The sequence below is a fragment of the Drosophila busckii genome, chromosome X (genome assembly GCF_011750605.1).
Source record: "Drosophila busckii strain San Diego stock center, stock number 13000-0081.31 chromosome X, ASM1175060v1, whole genome shotgun sequence".
NCBI classification, from domain to species: domain Eukaryota; kingdom Metazoa; phylum Arthropoda; class Insecta; order Diptera; family Drosophilidae; genus Drosophila; species Drosophila busckii.
The window spans coordinates 4,443,960-4,469,921 of record NC_046608.1 but is presented as its reverse complement, the minus strand read 5'-3'; the positions used below and the strand labels follow the sequence as shown (position 1 = coordinate 4,469,921).

General features: G+C 36.7%; 1 protein-coding gene across 1 annotated transcript; it reads left to right on the top strand.

Moving 5' to 3' along the window:
* The first annotated feature begins 963 nt into the window (after positions 1-963).
* Positions 964-2,778, top strand: LOC108605790 (putative inorganic phosphate cotransporter). The gene has a single exon (XM_017995593.1). The coding sequence runs from the start codon at positions 999-1,001 to the stop codon at positions 2,460-2,462; it is 1,464 nt and encodes a 487-aa protein (XP_017851082.1). The 5' UTR covers positions 964-998; the 3' UTR covers positions 2,463-2,778.
* Positions 2,779-25,962: the final 23,184 nt, after the last annotated feature.

Here is a 25,962-nt window from a genome sequence, read left to right as displayed (position 1 = left end):
AATGTCAACTATAAAAGAAAAGGATTAAGAAAATATTTAAAATTAAATTTTAAAATTATTTAAAATTATGTTTTTGTTTTTAGATTTCTTAAACTTATGGATTGTGAGTGCTAACATTTATTGCTGCTTATATCATTTGATTTGTTTATATAGTAAGCAAGGAATTGCTAATAACTGTAAACTATTTTTTATAATAATAACAACTACGTGCTTATTTTGTTTTTTGCATTAATTTTATTTATTTTAAATTAATGCGCATGGCAAAAGCTACTAAAAATTTCACACAATTTTGTCAGCGTTTGGAAAACAATTTTTGTATTTTTAACTTTCATTTAATGCATTTAATTTATATATGCAATATAAACAATGCATTAAAAATATTCTTTTAATATTTGAAGCTGCAATTTATTTATTTGCTGCAGTCTAAATTTTCTTTTGTAAGTTTCGCTGCTTGTGCAAAGGGACGCATTGTTTTCATAGTACAAGCACTTAAAGTTATTAACAAATGAGCTAACATGCATTGTTTGAAGTCTTGTGCATAAACAAATGCAATTTGTTGCTAAAAAGCTAAAGACAAAGCAAACAAACAGTTGCAAGTTTTACAAAAAGTTGCGCATATTTTTTTTCTTATTTTATTATCAATATCTTTAGCCTAAGTGTGCATATTTTTAATTTAATAAATTTTTTATATAGAAAAACTAACTTTTGAATTTAAATTATTAGCAATTAAATGTAGACATTTAAAATACATTTTAAATGTTTATTTATCTATATCGCAGTTTGTATTTGATTGAGTTTTTATTAAAGCAACTTTGATTGCATTGCTTATATTTTATTTAAGTTTAAGTTAAAGTTTTAAGTTAAACTTGCTGCCACTTAAATTTATATTTTAAATACTAAAACAAACTATTTCTATTTTTTTTAGCTGTATCCAGTTGAAGCAAATCAAAGTGAGCATTTGAATTAAATCAACTATTTGAGGTGCAGGCTAAAGCCAAATGGCAACAGCTGAGAACAAGCCGCCCGCCCCAGCAGAGCAGCAGACGAAGCAGCAGCCCCAGCAACAGCAGCAGCAGAAGAAGCGAAACTATGAGACGGACAGCGAGATTCCCTGTTGCTGTCGCCTGCGCTTCTTTGTGACGTTCATGCTGTTCCTGGGCATGGCCAATGCCTATGTGATGCGCACGAATATGTCGGTGGCCATTGTGGCGATGGTCAATCATACGGCCATTGAGGGCAAGGACGCGGACGCGGATGCGGACGCGGACGCGGACTCGCATGGCGGCGACTTTGAGTGGAGCTACCAGCTGCAGGGCTACATACTGGCGAGCTTCTTCTATGGCTATGTGATAACCCAAATACCCTTTGGCTTTCTGATCAAAAACTATGGCGCCAAGCACTTCCTGGGCTGGGGCATGCTGATCAATTCGCTGGTGGCCTTCCTGGTGCCAGTGGCTGCACGCAAGGGCGGACCCATTTGGCTGTGTGCGGTGCGTTTGCTGCAGGGTCTGGGCGAGGGGCCCATTGTGCCCTGCACGCATGCGATGCTGGCCAACTGGATACCGCCCACGGAGCGTTCGCGCGCCGGCGCCGCTGTCTATGCGGGCGCGCAGTTTGGCACTATCGTGAGCATGCCGCTCAGTGGGCTGCTGGCTGCGCATGGATTCGCCGGCGGCTGGCCCTCCATTTTCTATGTCTTTGGCGCGGCCAGCACGCTTTGGTGCATATTCTTTCTATGGCTGGTGGACGACAATCCGCAGAAGAGCAAACGCATACGCGAGGTGGAGCGTGCGCACATCGTTTCGTCCATTTGGAGCGCGCAGTCGGAGCAGACGCTGGCGCGCATTCCACTCGGCAGCATCTTTAGCTCGATGGCGTTCTGGGCGATTATGGCAGCGCATGCGGGACACAACTATGGCTATGAAACGCTAATGACTATGCTGCCCACTTACATAGCGCGCATACTGCATGTGAAGATCAAGGAGAACGGGCTGCTCTCGGGGCTGCCCTACCTGGCCATGTGGCTGATGGCGCTGCTCTTTGGCTTCAGCGCCGATTATCTCATTCGGCGCAATGTCGGCGTCACCAGCACGCGCAAGCTGATGAACAGCTTCGGACTCTATGGACCCGCATTGTGTCTGCTTGCGGTTGGCTATGTGCAGCAGAGTCTTGCCTGGACTATGGTCATCTTCACCATTGGCATGGGGCTCAATGGCGCCATTTACTCCGGCTTCAAGATCAACCATTTGGATCTATCGCCCGCTTATGCAGGCTTACTCATTGCCATCACCAACTGCACAGCCAATCTGATTGGACTCACTGCTCCGATGATAGCTGGCAATATTATACACAACGATCCCAGCATTGCCAGCTGGCGTCTGGTGTTTCTCATTGCCGCCATTGTCTATTTGGTGTGCGCCACCATCTACAACATCTTTGGCTCTGGCCAACGCAAATGGTAGAAGCCATCAATCAAACTGAGGCTCCTCGTCACTTAACTTCACATTTATGTCATAGTTTATACGTTTATTTAATGCCGCACGCACACGCCTGCTGCTAATTATCCAAAGACGCCAGCAGCGACATCAAACCACCGACCATAAATCATCGAAAGCAGCAGCAGCAGCAACAAAAAACTAACTGACCCCCACCCAGGCCACAATTTATGCCGCCTCATAATAAAAGTTCTGTGACAACGCAAAAGGCAAAGCCGCAATTTTCAACATTAGTAGCGCTCAAAATTGTTTGCTCATTTCATTAATTATAGTAACGCACTAATGCAAGTCACAATAATTATAGAATAATTCTACGAATCTATAATCAACGTTGTGGGCATTTTCTATTCGCAATTGGCAACATACTGCAGACAACTGGGACTAAGGACTATAGCATCGAGTTTCAGCGGCAATAGGAATCGCTGCTCATCCTGCTCGAGCGGATGCTGAATCAGTTGCATTTATTTAGATTAACATTCTTTGTATTGCTTTGTTTATGTTTCTCTATTTGTATTCTTTTGCATTTAGTCATCATTATTATTTAAGAAACATAAATGTTATGTTTGCTTTTTGTAATTTTAGTTTCAGCACTCTTTGGCAATAAATAAACAATTATTATACAGGACACGACCTCTACTTCTTATTTTGAGGAGATATAGGCTTGCAGGCTTTTTATTTTTGCTAGCAGAACAATTCACAGAACGAAAAACTGCAGCAAGTTCGTTGCTTAAATCTTTTTTGTTTACATTTTGTATGGAAAGTTTCCAAGCAAAACGGTAGTTTTTTAGTCCTGCTCCTTTGGTATCCCGTCCAATACAAAATGACCTGCTGACCGATGATCCAGGATCACGAAATGTAGGACATTTTGTATTTGGGGGATACGAAGAGACAGGAGCTAAATACTACCGTTTTGCTTGGAAACTTTCCATACAAAATGTAAACAAAAAAGACTTAAGCAACGAACTTGTTACATTTTGTTGTCCTCCCGTCAAAATAAGAAGAAGTTGTGTTCTGTATAATAATTGTTTATTTATTTCCAAAGCCTTTTGTTAATAATACTACAATTTAGCAACTAAGCCTTACAACTAAAATAAAAAACAAATAACAATAAGGACCAAATAGACAAGATTACATATAAACATTAAGAAAGCAATTTTAAAGTTCAGCTATTATAAATAATAAAAATACAAAGAATATATTATTGCAATAATTCAAAATTCCTTCAAGCAGGACTAGCAGCTAGTGCTGCAGTCCTTAGCCCAGTTAACTGCAGTAACTCTCTAGGATGTAGATCCAACTGCAGTAGCCAGGTATCATGTATGGTGAAGTCTTGCGTTCGCTCCAGGGATAATCACATTGTACAGTAAGCTGTAAAGTAAAACAATTGATTAGGTTAATGAATTACTCAATACTACTCAGCTAGGGCGTAAGTTAACTAACTTACTTAGTTGATTATTTTTAGCAGCAGGCCAGCACGAATGTAGATCAGCAGGGGCTTGAAGCTGGCGCTGCATCAGCTGGAAGCGCGACTGGATGACGACAATGTGGACTTTGAGAGCTACAGCTTCATTGGCTATGTGCGCAAGGCAGATCGCCTAGGAGATCACCGAATTATTAAGCACCTGTACCAAATATGTGGATGCCATTGACGCTTGTGGCACGCAGGTGCCCAAGGATGTGCTAGCCATTGTCAACTACTGCAAGTCCATGTTCGGCATGTGCAACAAGATCATCCATTTGAACAGCCAGTGATGTGACAACAATCATTAGGACACCACCACAGACTCTGGCATGATGTCCTCCAAGAAGTGCAGCTGACAGCAGTTCAAGGACGTCATGAAGCTGACGCGCAAGCTGAACAAGACCATCGAGCTGCGCTGCCCGTCAAGTCCAGCTGCTGCTCAATGGGCACCAACGAGGTCAAGTCCAGCCCCAACAACTTCTTGCCCAGCTTCAATGTCTGTGTGGATAATAAGTAAACATTAATAACAATCGTAAACTCATTTCTTTTTATACATTTTAATAATAACACAAGCATTTACACAAAAACTCGAAGTATTTTTACAAAATATTAAAAGGTTTATGTAAATTATAAGCAAGCAGCAAGAGCTGAGAAAAACAAAAAAGAACCAAACAGATAAAACACACTCTGAGTCAATGCTGCTCTCTTAGTTTAAAGCACACTAAAAAGTCTATAAAGCACTCGGAGAGGCTTATGCAAGGAACAGTTATTCCTAAAATAATTGAGTGATAATGACAGAAGCTAAAGTAAGACAAGTACATGCATGAAAATTTTATGCAAGCTGCTAAAACATAGCAAACGTTGCCATTGCAATCATTAAACACTTGTCATTTTTTAGTACAAGCATTGCGAACAATTGTTATAAGCTTACTTGATCAAAGCAGCGCCACAGGTTGCTTGTAAGTAAGCATGTGGAAATTATTAACTATTTTTACACTGATAGCACGCGCACTGCTTGTTCAATCGCCAAGAGTCCAAACTCAACTGACTCAGGTGGCCTACGTGCGTTTTTATTTACTCCCACATACATTTTCGCTGCTCTCTTCTTTCGTTCGTTTGCTTGCGCTGCGATCGGACTGAGTGCGTAGCCGTTTCATTGCTTAGAGAGCGCTCAGCTCGCTGCGCATCGTACGAAGAGTGAGAGCGTGAGTGGGTTTTGCTTTGACTATTGTGTCGCGCTCCTGCGGCCGAAGGAGAGTGTGGCCGTTTCACTGCTTAGAGAGCGTCACTCTGCGCTGCTGCTGCGGCTAAAAGTTGAGCGTCGCCATTTCATTGCTTAGAGAGCGTAGCTTATGATGAGTGAGAGCGCGAGTGGGTTTTGTTTTTCTCAGTGCTGCGTCTGCAGCCAAAGGAGAGCGTCGCCGTTTCATTGCTTAAAAAGCGCTCAGCTAACTGCGCATTGTAGAATGAGTGAGCGCGAGTGAGTTTTGCTTAGCGCTCAGCGCTGCTGCGGCTAAGCATGAGCATCACCGTTTCGTTGTTTAGAGCGCGTCGGCCTCGTACGGTGCATTGTACAGTGAGTGAGAGCGCGAGTGGGTTTTGTGTTGACTATTTCATGTGTGTAGACTTGAGTTAAACTTCAGCTGAGTTCTTTTTCTTTGCGGCAATTGAGCCTACGTGGCCATGTGCAAGTTTGCATTGAGTTATTCTATTTGCAAAGTAATTAATTGAACTGTAGGCTGCATTAAGTTATTCAATAGCAATGGAATGTAACTATGATTTTTATAACTGAAATTTGCATAACGCTAAGTTTTGAGATGTGGCATTTAATTCTAATTTCGTGACTATCGTTATGCAAGCATATGCAATGATTATTTCAAGCTCTTGTGCTATAAAATGCAAATTAGTTTTTTTCGCTGCTTGTCAGCAAATAATTTCTAGCTTGGCTAACGCATAATATTATTATTTTTTACTTGCAGCAGCAGCGTCGGCAGCGTCGGCGGCAGTCAAAGCCAGCGCTTAGTCTCGGCTTTGTTCTGGTCGGGAGAGAGACGAAGCCAAAGCCTTGCTGGAATTTAGCAAGTTTAAGCTGCTTAATTTTCATGGCATTTATAATTTGCGTGCACGTCCGTAGAAAACACCTGGCTGGAGCTGGAGCTGGAGCTGGGGGTGGGAGTGGGAGTGGGAGTGGAGTGAACTGGCCACAAAACGTGGCCAACACGCGCATTTAAGTTGGCCAACAGAATGCTAGGATAGAGAATAGGATACAAGCCACAGCACCGCACTGCACATGTAATTGGGTTTTCGCTTGATTCAACCTGCGACAAAATGTCGCAGGCTGCCACAAAAACTTTTCTCGACCAACTGGTGCATAACTGTGTGCAACTGTGCAACGTGCAACGCGTAACGCGCAACTCTGTTGCAGCCACCCACAGCGAGCAGCGAGCAGCGACTAGCGGCGGCGGCGACGGCGGCTGATTGCAATCACAGCTGCCAGCGACTTATCGATTAACAGCTGCCCCACCAGCTGCAAAGTTAACTCGCACAAATCCACACCGCACAACCAGCCAGCAGCAGCCACAGACTATGGCAACCAGCATCAAATTGCGCATACGCTCAGTTAAGCAAAAGCTTGTCATTGCTATGGCAATATTTTTATAAAATTTACGGATTTCCTTTTATGCAAACAATAGCAGGCTACAACAAAATAAAAAATCCAAAAATATATAGTTAGATAGCCCACTATAAAACGCATTGATTACATAATACATGTACTTAGCATTGCTGACCAGGTGAGCGGAACAGCAGCAAAATATTTGCATTTATTCAACAAAATTCATAAATGCAACAGTGCGGGCAGTTTTAGCGTTTTTATGGCATTAAGTTTAACGCTAAATGGATGTGTCTTTTTTTGTAGCTGTTGCGGTAGTTAAAAAGGAATCTTTTCCAGTCTAATATTTTGCTAATAGTTTTTAGCATAATAGTAAATAAAAAAGTATTTTAAAAATGCATTATTTGTATTTTAATTTAAGAATTTATTAATAAATGTGCTTATTCGTTTTTAAACGCTTAGCTGTGTATTTTATTTGTAATGAAATTTTGGACGCCAAAAACTTTTAGAAATAGAAATTGTGAGCTCATTACTAAGGCATTATTATTAAAGTAAATTAAATTAAAGTAAATTAAAGTAATAATAATAAGATAAGACATATTTTTGAGCATAATAAAAAGTAAGAGTCAAATTTTATGTTATGAATTCAAATACAACGATTAACTGGAGCAAAAACTTGAAACATAACTGTTGTAAAATTATATTTATTGCAAAATATAATAGCAGCTACGATCGCTGGTTGCTCAAATATTTGTTTACAATATTACAAAATAAACAAATTACAAAAATAAACAAAAAATGAAGCAGCTCTAATATTAATTGTCTAATATTTTTATATCTTCATCAAATGCCAAAAGTTTCTTGTTGCTAATGGTTATTTATAGAATTTCTATGCTATGATCTAGTTCTTTTTTATAGCGAGTCTGTGTCAACACTGAAATGGAAACATGAATTAGTTGTGCATGTGCTTTGTAATCTGCTGGCAAAGATTAGGCATATCTAATTAGAAATTGGGCACAAATCGCAGCATTTGTTGAGCATTAAGTTTAACGCGATTTGCAGTTCTTTATATATATAGTTGCTGTTACTGTTGCTGACCCGATATTGCATGCTATTGATTTATTTGTATATGCATATGCATATATAATAAAAAATAATATTTTTTTGCGCTGCGCATTTTTTGCAAGCGCGTAAAAAATTAAAAAAAATAACTGAAACACAACATCATTGACCCAAATACTAGCAACAACAACAGCAACAACAACAACAGCAATAAAAAGGAAAAGAAAAATAGTCGAGAGGAATAGTTTGTTGCTGGCTGCGCCGTGTTTGACATTTGCACAAAATGATTGGTTTTATTTGGATGCGCACACGCAACGGCGACGGCCGCGTATGTTGCACGACAGTTTTGTTGCAAGCGCTGCCAGTGGCGTTGCTGTAACCAGATATTGATGAGCCAAAGCAGTTTTATCGCCAACCAACCGGAAATTAATCACTCTACTGTTCAGCATTGTGCAGCATAAAGCGTTGCAAGCCAAATGCAGCAGCAGCAGCAACAACAGCAACAGCAGCCATGCCACACAGCTGGATATCCAACTTGAATAACTTCATATGCAGACTGCAACACCTTTGGCTCTCACTCTGCGCGCTGCTGTTCAATTGAAATGCGTTTCGGCAAAAGAAATTGCAGCAGCAGCAGCAGCAACGCATTTCATTTCATTTCATTTCATAAAGCAGTTGACTTCAAGACATATCCCATAAAGCGCGCTGTCAGCTGAAGCGCGCCATAAAAAAAGCAAAGCAAAGTCTAAATAAAAATACAGCACAGAACAGAACAGAACAGAACAGCAAACAGTTTGTCTGGGAAATTGCAGTCAGTTTCAAGAGCTGAGCAAGTTGAAAACTAAATATGATCACAATCTGCACGATTGTCAAATACGCTGCTAATGCAGCTAATAAATATTCAAAATGTAGCAACAAATGAGCAGTAAATAGTTTCTTGTATTAATAAATTGCCTAAATTAATTATTATTCATAGAATTAAACTCTTAATTAATTTAGCGCTTTTTGTAGCCGTTGCTCAACATCATTGCTAGCGCAGAATAAATAAATAAAATAAATTATTGCAAATAACTGCATCAAGTAAGGCTTGTTAGTACATTAAACCTAAGCTTAGTTAGGCCAGAATAATTAAAAAGTCAACAGTCAACATAAACTAATATTCATACTAGTTAAATACAATAAAAATAAAAACATAAAAATGTATTAAGCTAAATAATTGAGTTAAATTAGAGTGCGAATTTTATTTAAGCAACTTTAAGCACTAAATGCTGATAGCGTATAAAAGTTTGGAAATGTATTAAGCACAGCTTGCATTAAATTTAACTTTAATATTTCTAAATAGCTAAGTTATTTTTGAGTTAATAAAGCGCAAGAAATTTATTTAAGCCACTTTACTTTAGCACTAAATTTTGATTGCGTATAAAAGTTTGGAATATTTATTAGAAAATGTATTAAGCGCAGCTTGCATTAAATTTAACATTAACATTGCTAAATATCTAAGAAATTTAGCACTAAATTTTGATGCCAAATTAAAGTTTAGCATATTTATTTGCATATTTATATTTGTTTTATGCAGAAATAGTTAATCAAACAATTAATTGAGCTAAAGCCAACAGCAGCGGCTGAACGCTGCGCAACAAAAAGCTGTTTGCTACGCAAGTTGCAGCTAAGCGCAGCAGCTTGTTGCTAAAGCGCAATTATATATAGTAATAAAAAAAAATAAATATATATATATTGCAAAATAAGCAATAAAAATAAGCAGCAAAAATGAGCTGCATTTGTTGTTAGTTTTAAATGCGCTGCATTGCCAGCGATTGCTTAAAGTGTTGCAATGAATTAAATTTTAGCTTAATGCACAAAGCACGCGGCTCAGCTGCAACTGCGCGCAATGTTAGAGTATCTTGTTGACTGGCTGCAGTCAAGTGCATAAAAATGTAATCACAGGCTGGGCAATTCAACAGCCGAGCCTAAGCACAAGCTGAATGTTTGCTAACGCTAACAGCGAAGTGGGGAGTGTGGAGTGGGGAGTGTGGAGTGGGGAGTGCGGAGTTTGGGGCACAGTTGGGATATGTTTGGGTAGCTGCTGCTGCACTGTGCGGCATTTATGCGAGTTGTGCTGCAATATTTAGCAGCATTGGAGCCGCGGTCGGGCGTGTCCTTGAAGCGACCGCAACAGGCGCTATGGGCAATGCTTATTGCTCGTGGAGCAGCAACAGCAACAGGATTATCCACAGCGCGGTTGCAGCTAACATATTATGTATGTGTGTGTGCGTGTGTGTGTGTGTGGGGAAAGTCAAGCAGTTTGCAGCTGAAATAAGTTAACCAGCCATCAATTCGCTTAATGATCTGGGTGGGGTTCGCTTTTTTCGGCATTGGCTGGGCAACCGCAGCTGGAACGGATCTAAGCATAGCATGTGGCCATGTTGCAGGTGCAGCTGCAACTGTTGCACACACAAGCTCAAATATTATTACAAATGGCAATAGATACGCACACACATACAGTTAGATACAGCTACAGATAGAGCAGTGAAAAATGGCAAATGCTTTGCGGATTTTGAATTCAGCAAGCAGCCCAGACCCAACAATGTGCAAATCTCGTTAGCAATAGAGAGAGCGAGAGTGGGATTGGGCGTGGGCGTGGCAGTTCAGCATAAATATGTTGCTGGAAAATTTATGCATTGCACATGCGGTGGCTGCTAACGTTTGGGGAAACGGCAACCGGCACCGGAAGTGCACTTATGCCGCACTGCTATTTCCGCTGCTCTTTCACTTGTTTGCTGTTGTTTGAACTCATGTTGCTGTTGCTTTTAGCTTAGCTTAGCTCAGCCTCGCTCCAATATCATTTCAATTAACAAATATGCCAGCTGCTTCGGCCAGCGTGTACAAGCATCAAGTGCAGCCATGCGTATGCGTAATATTTTGCTAGTTACACTTGACGTGCAGCAAACCAAACAACACACAATGTTGGGCAACATAACAGTTGCTGAATTTTTCAAGCTTAATTGATTGATTGCCGCATTGATGCTTATCAATTACAATTAAAAAGAAAAGCAGCAGCTTCAACAATTGCAATAAAATTTAAGCGCGCATAAATTTATCCAAAAGGTTTAAATACAAAATGGCTACGCGTCGACTTCAACTGTACGTGTGTGTGTGTGTAACAAAGCCGCACATTGCTGTTTTTGCTGCTGCTTGCTTTAAGTAATCCGATTTAAAAAGCAGCAAATATATATAATACAGTCGACACAAAACTCAAACCTCAAGCCCTAAACCCCAAACACATTCGCATGCGATCACGTCCCACAACGCCTTGGCACGCCCCTAACATTCAACTCAACGCAACTGCATGTGTGTGTGTCTGTGTGTGTGTGTGTTTGTCATGCTATTGTTGTTAGTGTTGACTAACGTCAAACTACACGTCACACTTATGCTGCGTTCACAAACAGCGCACAGCTCTCTACACTTATTGTTAGTTCAAAATACAGTGGCGTACCACAAAAATGTGCACACTGCATAAAAAGCACAAATATGCGCGAAAATAATAAAATATATGCACATGCTTTTAATAAAATTCAAAAGCAGCAGCTAGTTTAGTTTAAATTTGAATTCAACTGGCTAATTCTTTAACTATTAAACTACATTTAACTATTATGTCTAAATTATGTTCAACTGTATCTTATATAAAGTAAATTCTATTTAATTTGAATCTAAACAAAAACAATCAAAGCTTTAATAATTGAGCTGCAATTCCAAGATTTGTTGACATTTTTATTTGAATTCTAAGCATTCTTAATTAAGCTATTAAAAATTTAATTTCAATGCTAAGCAGCGTCATATGAAAAGAAATTCAAACAAGCGATAGCTTTTTAAATTAAGTTATAACTATTACTATTGCTAATTGTTAGTTAACAAATGCGCATACCCCATTCCGCACATACATATATACTTTTTTTTGAAGCTTGTTTTGTTTGCTTGTTTAATAGAAATATTCATCGCAACAGCGCTCAGAGCTGATTAACAAAAGTTCGTTGAAATTTGTTTTAAATCAATTTAAAGTCAGCAAGTTTCACTTTTATTTAAAAGTAGTACATCACAAAAATTGTTTGCAATTTATTATAATTCTATGAAATTCTTTTATAATGTTAAGCTTTGCATTTAGCAAGCTGAGCCGCAGCTTTGCTAACTTTTGACGCTTTAATTTAATTTTTACACTTTGAAATAGCTAAAAGTCCATGTAAGTGCAGCAATCACTAAGCTAAAGCTGTTTAATAATATAAATATATTAATTTTACATTTAATTTCTAATATTTTTTTTTAAATATAAATATTAATTTTACATTTAATTTCTAATATTTTAAATGCTTTTTTGTAATTATTATATAACTATCGACCGCTTTGCATTTTATTTTGCACCGCTAGTGTTTGGCAGCACTTATATCTTTTGGTATTGAGCTCAGCTCTGGCTTGTGCCTGGGCCTGGGCTTGGGCTGTGTGCTCAGATTCAAAAGCTGAGCTGACTTGGCAGCGTTCGCGCTGTGAGTTTCAGCTCGTATTTTGCGCATTACTTGCCACACACACACACACACACACACGCACACAAAGCTATACATAACTATTCTTTTTTCAATTTGCTGCTGTATTTACTTGTGTGTGTGTGCGTGTGTCAGCGGCAACGTCAGTAGCATTTATAAAAATGCTGCATGCAATAATTGTTTGTTTGCATTAAAGTGTTGCCTACACTTGCGCGCCGTTTCGTTTATTTGCCAACGAATTAAGATTTTATTTAGCACATTTACGTATTTTGCACTGCAAATAGAATGAAAAATGAAGCCAAGCGTTGACACAGCGTCTAATGGGAAAACCACGCGCGCGCACACACACACGCACACACACACACACGCAATATGTGGGCGTATTTTATCAGCAAATTAATGATTATTGCGACAATGCATATGAATACATAAATAAACAAAAAGTACGCCATCAACAAATAAATGCATGTTGTATAAATAAAACGCAGCGCATAAATAAAATACACGCACACACGCACACACACACATGTGTGTATAGCAAAAAGTGTATGTCTCTATTACGCAGACAGCGCGACAGACATGCGTTTGAGCTTGTGTGTGTGTGTGTGTGTGTGTGTGTGTGTGTGTGTGGCAGTCATAACAATAACAATGTAAAATCGCTTAGATTTCTAACCACAAGCCAAGCCAAGGCAGCAGCAGGCAACGTTACAAGCGAAAGGCGGAGTCACTGAGGCTCTGACTGTGACTGTAGCTGTGGCTGTGGCTGCACTGCATGTGCAAAGATATGCGAATGCCTTTGGGCACGTACAAACCATTCATTCAGCAAATACCAATAATAGACACGTACGCCAGAGAGAGAGAGAGCGAGAGAGCGAGAGAGAGCGACTAAAATAATGATGCTGGCGGAGTTGTTTAGAAAAATAAAAGTAAGGCTAAGGCATTTGACAACAACAACAACAAAAAGTCAATGAATGCCAAAGCAAATTTGCCAAAGACAATGGCAGAACTTTGAAGTCACGAGGCGAGCGAGCGAGCAACGCATAAGCAAACAATATGGCAAAACAATATAGATAAGTTCAAACAACTGCCACGCCCACGCGCCCACGTTTAGCCCTTAGCTTGGAATGAAAATGTTTTTCTTTGCAGCCAAAGAATTTGCGCCACTTAATGCGTGTGCTGCCAGCAAATGCGACAACTTCTTGTAATAATAACATGTATGTGTGTGTGTGTGCGTGCGTGTGCGTGCGTGTAATAGTTACGCTCGCTCTTGTTGCATGATCGTTAATCAAGCAACTGCCGCCACCGCCGTCGTCGTCATTTGACATTTTGCCTGCAATAAGTTTGACAAACTTTGGCATTTTCATACGTGGCGTATGCGCAACATTTATTTAATTTGTGTGTTGTTAAAACAAAGCGCACATTAAGCACAACTTATGCATTTCTTTCATTTATTTGCAGCTTTGTTATAAAAAATTAAATTTTCGCTCTTTTTGCCGCTTCCGCTTTTGTTGCTGTCAGGCTTAAGCTCCTTGCCGCTTGCCCACAGCCCACAGCTGTGTGGCTTGGCTCACTAAGCCCATTAAAGCGTCATAATCAACATAAGATATACAAAAAGCAGCGAGCAGCACTAAAAATAGAAATAAATAAGCGTTGCTAGATAATTGTAGCGCGAATTTCGCTGCGTTTTTCTTTCTTGAGCGCGGCGCGCTCATTATGATATTTTGCTGGCCTGGCCACAAAAGGGCAACCAAAGCGACCTGACCTTTGCTTAATTATGGTAATTAGCAGTAGCGTGCTGCCAGCCAAGGACAAGCGAGCAACACATAACCGCTGAGCTGCTGCTGCTGCTGATAGTGCAAGAGCTTAAGCTGCAACTAGACAAAGCAATGCTTAGACTGTTTCAAAAGCAAAGTAAAACATGCATATAAGTTATAAATAGCAAACAAGCTGCACCCACCAGTATAAAAATTCACTCAGTCAACTAAGCCAAAGTCTAGTTTAAGCTGCTGCAGTCTTTTGTCATTTAACTAGAGAAAAGCTTTGAATAAGCTGCTATATATCATATCAAGAACACACTGTACCCAGTGAAGTTCAAATATATAAGCAACAACACTTTGTTGCTGAATAATTATTAACTAAACGACGACACTTTGTCGTCAGCCCCTGATCCATTAGGAACATAGCGGGCGCTATTGAGCTGCGTCAGAATTATTATGCGCTGACCGCTCAATACACATATGTGCAGTACATTCCCATATATACTTATGCATACATACATATGTACATAAGACAACGCTGACTTCTTATGTCGAAGCGGCGACTTTTAGATTTTAAGATTTAGATATAAAATAAAGTTGATCAACGCGACACGTTGATCCACGGAAATCTTACTGTGTGTTATTTTGTCTTTTTACACTGCACTAACTTCAAATTTAATGCATTTCTAACAAGCTGACTATACTTTTGTATTGATATAAATATAATGTAAGTTAGCAATGCTTTTAATTTGCCAATAATATTTTTAGCTCAACAAATTTTAAGCCAAAATAAGAAATCAATTGAAACAAATTAATTCCATTGTTGGCAGCTCATTTAAAAAAATTTTTTAAGCTGCTGTATAAATTGTGCTATTTATGCAAATAGTTGCAAAATAAAATTCTGTGTTTCAATAGAAAAAAACTTTAAGCTAACATGTAAATATTTAAAAAATATTTATATAAAAACTGATTTGTATTAATATTAGAAACAAAATTAATAAAAACCATTTTTTGTATTGATTTGTATTAATATTAGATACAAATCATTTTTTAATACAATAATTTTTATATTTATTGATTTTATTGATACAAAATTAATACAAATCATTTTTTGTATATAGAAATATTTTTTTAAATATTAAAAGTGTTTTTCTATTGAAGCTCTTACCCAAGAATTTTATTTTGTTTTTGATACAGCACTAAGTCTTTAGTTTTAATTAATATGAATAAATATATGATGAATAAAATAAAAGCAACAATTCAATTGTTAACTAAGCCCAGCTCAAGCACAAAATGTCAACAATAAAAGTCACAGCAGCAACACAAGCGACTTATTAACAAATAACTGACATTTCAAAAGTCTTGCTTAACTATTTCAAATAAAACAACAACTAAGCAACTTGCTGCTTATATTTAAAATAATAAGCAATAATTGTAAGCCTAATGCTGCAGTTTGTTTTATTGCTAACTGAGCGACTGCCACACACTTTAGATTGTTTGTTTTTTATTGATTTGATTAGTTTTATTGCTGGCCAATAGACCTTTTGGCCCCAAGCCTTGGCCAACAGTCAGTAATGTGCAATTTATAGCTGCTGATCAAATTGAAACAAAGCGCCATTAAAAAACAATAAACAAAATATATATGTAATAAATTGTGCAGCGCGCAAAGAAGCAAAAAAATAATAAATAAATAAACAGCTACACACACACACACACACACATACAATAAATGCGAACATATAGTGAGTTCTGCCTGGCAGCTGTGAAAAAAGCTGTGCAAAATAAATTGACCAAATCTGCTGGATAAAAGGATTTGAAAGCAATTAATTGCCAGCGAATAGCAACACATCGTGGCCAAAAAAAAAAATAATAATAATAAACAACAACAAGCGGGCAACACAAATGACAATCAACATCAGCAACAGAGACTATCAAACAATAACAAATCGCCAGCCACACACACACACACACACACACAAAAGTATTTTTAACTAAAACCAAAAATAATTACATTTGTTTCAGCGGAAAAAATAATGCATTGAGCTCGTTATATTTATATATTAATAAAAATATATATTTATTTGCAAAATTTATGTGGAAAGCGCAGCTGTTTTGACTGCGCAAAAGCCAATGCCGCAAAATGAGAAAAGTAATAACAAAAAGCCAGGCCCAGACTTTCAGCTTGCGGCTATAGCGACGCTCAACGCTTTAAATTAAGCCAAAAATAATAGCAAACTAACATTATAAAATTAGAAATGCATGTGTCTGCATCAGAAGTAAAGCTACGCAAGCAAAGCTGGTCAAATATTAAAGAGTTTTTGCTAAAATAGGAAATAATATGCAAAAGAAATTAAAATTTAAATAAGAGCGCTGCGAAATTATAATAAATATTGTACTAAATAATAGTAATAAATATATAAATGTAATAATATAAGTAAGTACTCACATATATTTTAGTGGGCTACGTTCCTTAAATCAAAGATGTTAACTCTTCCTCAATTTGCAGGCACTAAAGACAGACTGACGTGACTCTTCATTCAGCGTCTTCGTTCTAGAAAGAGAGATAGATAGAGATGAATAGATGGATTAATAGATAGATACATAAAAATATATATAGCTCTATAGATATATAGATAAATAGATAGATAGATGAATAGATAGATGGATATATAGATAGATAGATAGATAGATAGATAGATATTTAGATGAATATATAGATAGATGAATAGATAGATAGATAGATAGATAGATAGATAGATAGATAGATAGATGAATAGATAGATATATAGATAGATGAATAGTTAGATAGATATATAGATAGATAGATAGATAGATATATAGATAGATGAATAAATAGATAGATAGAAGAAAAGATAGATAGATAGATGAATATATAGATAGATAAATAGATGAATAGACATATAGATAGACAAATAACTAAATCTATAGATAGATATATAGATAAATAGATAGGCAGATAGGTAGATGCAGATAATGTTAGATTGAGCATCAGTCTGTTAAGTTTAAAATATATTGCCATTGAGTATATTAACTACTAAAGCTTTGCTTTATATGTTATGATTTACTATATTTATTATTATTTTATTTAAATATGTAGCTATAGACAGCTAAAGACATTCGTTAATAATATGCATTTATTATAGAAAATAATAACTGCATGCTTGATTAATATATTAAGTTTGATAAAGAGTCAGTCCTTGTATTGTCTGTCAAATTTATTGGCTGAATTGCAATAAAAATTTGTTTCTTGAACTCGATAGTTGGCCAACAAAATAAATTGCAGCATCATATTTCTATTTATTTGTCTAAATTGGTGTCCCTATAATTGTTGCTCCAGTATGTTTTGAAAGCTTCAGTTTTAATCAATTCCAACTGAACTTTAATGCCGACATTTTGTTTTAATTTCGGAGCGTAACTATGAACTTTATATTAAATAATAATGATTCAGCTTTAATTACGCATAATTATTTTAAGCAAATTACATGACATATTAATTTTATCAAAGTCAATTTTCTTTGAAGCTCGACTCTAACAATTTTACTTTGTACAGCGTCTAAGCCTTTAATACAAAATATTGCATTAGCAAATTGACGAATGTGCATTTTGAAATGGCTGCAGCTTTAAATTGATGCAATGGTCACCATGGAAATGATGCTAATTCAATTAGTCAAACATGTTGTGGAGCCAACTATTTTGCAGTTGCAGCTGTTGCATAACATTGGCTAACTAACGCTTCTTTTGGCATTGACCAATGCCTTTTGTGGCTTAAAGTTTGCCCTTTGCCCCCACACATTTGTTTGCGCTGGAGCTGGCCTCAGCTTTGTTTGTATATGCATATTGTATGTCCTTAGTGCTTTGGCTGCTGCTTTAGCAGCTCTTGTGGTTTATTATAACTGCATATATCACACACACACACACACACACACACACACTGACGCACAAAGGCAAGCATCAAGACAAACATAAACACAAACATGGCCCATTACAGCGAGAGAAAAAAGAAGATGTACGAACTATTGAAGGTAGCACTCAAGTCTCAGCCTCAGCCTCAAGCTCAGGCTCAGCTCAGAGCTTCGTTTACAAATTCGGTTTTTGCGTAGGTTTTTGGTCGCTCTCTCTCTCGTTTGGTTTTTTGTACAGCAGAATGATTTTGATAAATTTTCATATTGTAGTTTTGCTGTTTAATTAAAAGAGCGGTCGAGCAAGAGAACCACACGTAAGCCTTAAAGTCGACTCGAAACCAATAGAAAAGAACTATTTGAAATATTTATTGCAATGCGAAATTGACAATGCACATGAGCAGATAAAGCAGAAGACGACTCGACAACCGCACATAATTCATTTCATTTGCAACTATTTGACAAATGCATTTATAATTGCAAAGCCGCAGATAAAATCGTTTTGTCTACGACTCTAGAGCTCGTTACATTCAAAGCTTGAAGCTGCAATAAACATTAACAAACAGCCACTTGACTGTCTGTCTGGCTATTGATAATACCAATACAAATTGCTAATGCTGTTGCTAATGTTGCTGCTGCTGCTGCTGCTGATGTTGAGGGCAGCCGCAATGTGCAGCATTGCCAATCATTTGGTAATTGATAGCTCATGTCGCATGCCAGTTGAATTTGTTGAGGTTGCAAGCGTACTAAACAAACAAACACACACACACAGATACAGACACTAGCGTATTAGCTCAATGTAGAGCAATTATTTGTAATCGTCATTTGATTGGCTGGCGGCTTTGATTTTCACAAATGCGTAGCCAAAGAAATAATATAAATGCGCACAAATGTAGGCAACACTTTTTTTGTTGTTGGCGTTTGCGTTTGTCACTTGCCAACTGCCATTTAATTTCATTAATTAATTTGTTTGCAAACACAAATGCTAAGAGCAGGCAAAGAGCAAGCGCGCGAGAGAGATAGCGAGTGAGTGAGTGAGCGAGAGCGAACACAGGCGGTATGCCAGCTGCCGCAAAAGCCAAGAACAACAATTAAGCATAAATCTTATAAATTTCCGTAGCCAAAACTTCCTGCCAAGGCTTTTTGTTCCACTTGCTGCCTGCCTTAGCCCCCGCTCAGCACTCTCCGCGCTCTCTAGCACTCTCATTTGTTCTGTTTTGGCTGCGATTTGCGCCGTGCCACACAACATATTTCATTTCAACTGCAACTTTAGCTACGTCCCTCGCTCGCTCTCGCTCTCGCTCCAGCTTTGTCTACACGCCCAGCGCGCTGCTTGTAACGCCCACAGTTGAAAAAAAAACTTTGCCAGCAGCAGCAGTTTGTTGTCTAACAGTCTATGACTATTTAAGACGCACACAGACAGACAGACAGACAGACACACACACATATGCATAATTTAATTTAACTATTTTTGTTGGCAGTGTGAACGCCTTTAGTTTACAGTTACTTACTTTGTTGTTGGCATAAAAGTGCAACAAGGCTATAGATGCACACACATACACACACTACTATAGCCACACACACACACACACATATGGACAAGCTGCACAGAAAACATTTGTTACAATTTCCATACGTAAATACTTGCTGCCAAGAAATGCACACACACACACACATGTTTGCTTGTATGTGTGTGTGCACACATATGCAAAAGCACAATTATAATTGTCATAACACAAAAGCAGCTGAAAATTTAGTGCCAAGTGCGAAAAGTTTCTCACGTGGGTGGCGAACACTTCAAAACGAGCGGCGCTCAATGAATCGCAAATAATAACAAAATGTATTAAAAATTATGCGCTGCTAAGTTAACAATAAAATGCGCATGCCTAACAATTTTCTTTTTTTTTAGCACTGCAATATTTTGTTTATTAAAGCGCATTTTATTTATAATAAAATAAAGCATTGAATTCAATTAGCAAACACAGCAAGCGACACGCCCAAGCGCTACACACACATGCACTCCATAGTGTATGTGTGTGTGTGACACGTTGATAAATGACATTTGCAGCGTCAATGTGAATTTTATAAATTTCTCGTAACTTTCACGCCCGCTGCGCAAAAGCTGCTTGCTATGAAAAACTTGCTTAGCATGGCCAAAACAAAACGCTGACGCCAGCTTACTGTCTATGTGTGTGTGTGTGTGTGTGTGTGCATGTGTGTGCGACAGCTGTTTTTATAGTCAGCGTCGTCGTCGTCGTCCTTGTCGCATATTTTTTATGACACTTTTGCGGCTTATCAACGTCACGACAAACACATGCAGCACTTGAATACCCCTACCCTAGCAGCTACCCTACGCTCTCGTCTACGCCTGCATTATTTACATTGTCAACAAGCAGTCGAGCGGCTGCTTTTCAATTGTGCAGACCACGTTGCTACATTCACTTGTTGTTGTTATTTAATTTTTGCAGTTTCAATTTTTTGTGACGTCATCGTCGTCTGACTCACCTCAGTTAACCCCCCATGCCGCTCAAACTATAATGTATAGATAGCTATTTAATGGCAGCTGCACGCAACGCAAAGTTGCAGCCAAACTTTCGACTGCCAGCATGTCTCGCATCCTTTGCAGCCCCACCACACATATCCTTGCCCCATAGCTCATACAAAGTTTCATTAAACTTTTTCCCTCGATAGCTGTCAGTGCAAAAGATTTTCATTTCTCTGCTAGCTGCTAGATGCGAACACTTGTAGCAGTCAGTGTCGATTGCCAAATGCCAAATTCGCTGGGTGGCCAACACAACCAGCAAAAAGTGAGCAACGCTGAAAAATGATGAACTGCAACTTTCAGCTCAGCTCAGCTTCAGCTCAAGTCAAAAAGGCAGCAAATTGTTTAGAATATTTGATACATTATAGTCAATGCAATTTGTTGTATAGACAAAATAGTTAAGTTTTTATTTACCCTTACAATTCTCATAAAATTAAATTGCTTTGCATTTAACTCAAATAATTTTAGCCAATTTGACAGCTGCGCAAATTAAATAAGTTCGATTTATTTTCAAATAAATATATTTTTATTTTTTATTAAACAAATATGCTGCAAAATTTTATATGCATATTAACTGCTTTTTATTTAATTTAAATTATTTCTTTTGACTTAAGTTTTGCTTAGTTCGATTTGTTTTATTACATTTATGCAATTTCAAATATTTTTTATAATATTTGTTTATTTTTTACACGTTTGCATTACAGCAAGTTTTTATTTGGAATTATAATTTTATAATATTTTTATTTACTATGCAATAAATATTTCATACTTTTCATTGCACTTAAATTTTTGTAATAAATCCAACAATTGCTAACATTTTTTAACTCTAAAAAAGAGTTTTTTTTTTGTATATAGAGCATGAAAGTTTATCATTTTTCACGTATTTAAAATATTTGTATTTTATATTTTCTAATTGTATATAGCATTTAATAAATATTTATTTATACAATTAAATGCATAAATAAATAATAAGACACAAATATGTGATAAATCCTTAAATAATTATTATTTCATTTAAATATTTTTAATAAAGCTAACATTTTCAAATCTTTATTTTTTGTATATAGAGAAAGTTTATCATTTTTCATTTATTTTAAATATTTGTAATAAAGCGCTAAATTTTTCTAATTCTATATTGCTTTTAAAAAAATATTTATTTATTCAATTAAATGCATAAATAAATAATATGACAACATTGCATTTAAATATTTGTAATAAACCCAACTAATGCTCATGAAAGTTTATCATTTAAATATTTGTTTATAATTTACAGTTTTCTAATTTAATGTTTATTTATACAATTAAATGCATAAATAAATAATAAAACACAATATTATGATGAATCTTTAAATGCTTTAAATTCATTTAAATATTTGTAATTTCAAATCTTTATATTTTGTATATAGAGCATGAAAGTTTATCGCATAAATATTTGTTTATAATTTACAATTTTCTAATTTAATGTTTATTCATACAATTAAATGCATAAATAAATAATTAGACACAGCGATCGGCAAACTGCTCTAATTTTCATAGCTGACAGCTTTTGGTCAGCTGATGAGCAAGCAGTTTTGTTAGCACTGACAGCAGCTCGCTGATTTCACACGAACTTTGCTGCTTGCTTCGCTGTCATATTTGACTTGCTCTCTGGCACATTTTGCGAGTGTATGCGTGTGTTTGTGTGTGTGTGTGTGGGTGTGTCTCGCTTGGTTTTAGTTAAGCGTAGCGCAATGTCACGACTACGAAGCGCAACTGGGGAAAGTTGAGTGAAAACTTAACTGCAGCAGTGAACTGAGTGCGCAGAGATAAAGTCAAATACTTGACAAGTCACACAGGTAACAAGTATGAACTTATAAACTCATAAGTGTGTAAACACGTGAGTGTGTGTGTGTGTGTGCATGGCTATGCTGCATGTGTGTGTGTGTGTGTCTTTTGGAAAAGTGCTGCAAAGTTTTCAAATTATTTTTGGTTATATAATTGGAATTGATAACTTTGGGTGCAGGAGTCGAGCGACATAACGTTAACTGTAACGAGTACAACACACACACACACACACACATACAAAGCTGCACTCGAGCTACGTCTGTGTGTGTGTGTGTATTTGTCAATAACAAGCAATTTAACAATTTGGCACACAGACACATAAAAGCGAAATTCTTGCCAAAGTTATCATTCAAACTTGAAAATCAATAAAACTTTTGATACAATAACAACAGCTAAGAAGAAGAAGCAGCAGCAGCAACAGTCGAAATCTTTAAAAATAAAATAAGCAGCCAATGCTTTGTCAACTTGCACCCACCCACCCCCCGCTCAGTGCACGCACAGCCCTTTGAGCGACAAAGCTGCGCGCTATTATTTTCTTATGAAATTTTATACGCTTGCAACACAGCGTGGCACACACACACACACACACACACACATTTGTGTGTAAGTATGTGTGTTAGCATATTTAATGCTTTACTTTTCTTATTTTATATTATATTATTTTTGTTTGTTGTTTGGGGCTTGAGCTTAAGCCCACTTTATTTTCGTCTAGCTTGACGTTGAAGCTGCTAAAAGAAAGTTAATTAAGAAAGTTTGATTTCTTATGGCTAAATAACGCTCGAAAGTTTTACTGACTGACAAATATCGAGCGTTATTCGTTATAAAAAAAAAAAAAAAGGAAAAGAGCGAAATGCGTGCGCAGCAACAACAAAACAAAAATGATAAAGTTAAGCTCACAGTACAGGCCGCAATTGATAACCAAGCGCGCCTCGCAGGCTGCTCTGGCCGCCACAATTGGCCAACAACAGCAGCAATAACAACAACAACAACAACAGCAGCAATCTTAACAAGTGAGCAATAAAAAGTTTTTCAAACGCTTCAGCTTGTCGCTTGGTTAAAAACAAACGCCGCGCAGCTTTTTTTTTTAACTGATATGTACTTTTGATTTTTACAATTAGCTTATTTATGAGCTGCTAAGCAGCGCGTGGGCGTGGCAGAGGCGTTACCAGACACCTGCAGCTGAGTTCTTTAACAACTGAATGACTTGCTGCTAGCTACAGCTTGTACTTATACATATATATGTGTGTGTGGGGGTGTGTGTGTGTGTGTGTTTGTGTAAAGTGTCAGACCGCTTTGGGGCGTGTAAATGTTTCCTTTGGCGACGTCCAACCACAGGCGCCATTATCCTCAACTTTTTGTTGCTGCTGCCCACACACACACACACACAAACGCACACAGACACACTTTTTTTTTGGCCAGCATAACGTATTTATTTATGCCTTACTTTGGACGCAACGCGTTATCACAACCGCCACGATTTGTCAAGTGCTTTCTATCGTTCGCACTCGAGTACATAAATTTTTAATGTAAATTTCCTTTTCTATAATTGTTCATTTGCACATGGGGGTAGCGATAGCTTTAGTATTTAGCTTTATATAATTTTCATATATTTACTTACCTTTTTTTTCATGCTAAAGCTGCAGTTTGAAGTTTAAGCAGTTGCAACTTTTGCTGTTGTTGTTAAGCTGTAAAATTAAAAGCAAAAATTCTATTTAGTAAACAGGCAAATTAACAGGCAAACATAAAGCAGCAGCTGCTGATGGTTGCCAAAATAAAATATAAAATATTTTCAAAGCTAAACGCATTTGTTAGCGATTTTAATTTGTACATACAAAATGCATTTAATTATTTTTTAATATGTTTAATATTTATTTATAAATATTTATGTGCATAGAATTAATTTTTTATGTGTTAAATACTTATTTAATTTATGCTTTACATTTAAAAATTTATTTGAATATTATTAACTTTTAGTTTGTTTAATATTTAGCTTTACATTAAAATATTTATTTGCATATAATAAATTTGTAGTTGGTTTAATATTTATTTTATTTATTTATTTATAAATATTTATTTGCTATAATTAATTTTTTTATGTGTTTTTATTTAATTTATGCTTTACATTTAAATATTTATTTCAATATAATTATTTTTTAATATGTTTTTTTTATTTATTTAATTTATGCTTACATTTAAAAATTTATTTTAATTGATTTTTTAGACTGATTATATTTATTTCATTTATGCTTTACACTTAAATATTTATTTTAATTAATTTTTTTATAGCCATGCATTTTCTAAATTAAAATTTAATGCGTTTAATATAAATTTTTATACCACTTCAGCATTTCATAAGCTTAGGAAGGGCCCTAACTACGCCCATGCATTTGCATATATTAAGCGTGTGGCTCTTGGCCATTTTGCTTTATGGGCGTGGCTGATGGGCATTAAGATGAAAATTTATGCTGCTTTGACTATCGCCTTTGTAAACACTTTGTTTGCGTTTATTGGCCACGTTCTTGGCCATAATAGGCTTTTGTTATGCTGCTCAATTGAATTTGTGCGCATTTAGAGCCGACGCACTGTAGTAAGTACTTATCATAATTACGCGCTGCTTGTGTGTGTGTGTGTGTGTGTGTGGTTATTAACAATGAAAATAGAACTCAAGTGGATCTAACAAAGGCTTAAGACAAGACTAAGCTAAGTTATATTCTAATTGAAGATTAGATGCCAATTGCTAAGTCGGCAGCACGGATTTTGGGCTTTAAAAATACAATAAAATATAGAAGTATTAAATACATTAACAAATAACAAAATGTTAAGCTAAATATATTAATTGAAATTGAAGTTAAGCTGCTATACAATTGTAATGCATAAATATTTATTTATTTATCTACTATAACATAAAATAATAATAATAAAAATTAAAGCAAATAATGCGCAGCATTAAGTAAAAATATTATAATACAAAAACATATAAAGAAAAAATATTTAAAATATATTATAAATATATAAAACTGCTACAAGCAGTAAAAAGCAGCAGAGCACGATTTGATTAAAGCCAAGCAGCCAATCAAAGCCAACTAAGTGTTAGTCAAAAAAATAAATAAATAAGTTGCTGCTAAGTTAAGCTGAGCTCAGAAAAAAAAACTGATTAAAGTGCTTAAAGCTAAGAATAATTTAGGCTTTAATTGTCTGTTAACAATTGAAGTCAATAAATTAATAATTATTGCTAAACTGCTTTGCTTGACAAGCAAACGAAGCGCTGAAATTCAATTGATTTGATAATTTCGCGTGCGTTATACAGTGCGTATGAGTTATGCCGACGACAGTGACAAATGATTGACAAAGCCTGGCTTACAATTCAAGCAGCTTAGCAAGTTTTGCAGCAACCCTCGTCAAGTCAACGCCCCAAATGCTCAACTGTCGTTCATTTCTGTTCTGTGGCGTCTTTGACGGCATTTTATTTAATAAAAGAAACGACAACTGAAATGCAAAACGCGCGCCAGGACTAAGGACAGAGCTAAGAGCCTTTTTAGTGGCAGCCAGCGAAATGCCATTGCGTAAATGTTGCTAAAGTGATGAACCAAATCAGCAGCAGCACTTTTGTATTATTAGAAGTTGTAAAAAGCCAAAGCCAAAGCCAAAGTCAAAGCCAAGGCGAGCCGAAAGTTATTGCGAGGACTGCGCGAGGACTTCAGGGCCGCAAGCCGTAAACAGGCGCAGCGCAAATAAAAACGATGACAATACACAAATT

What these genes read in the sequence shown, in the direction of transcription:
- LOC108605790 (XM_017995593.1), top strand. Translation starts at nt 999, where the DNA reads ATGGCAACAGCTGAGAACAAGCCGCCCGCCCCAGCAGAGCAGCAGACG.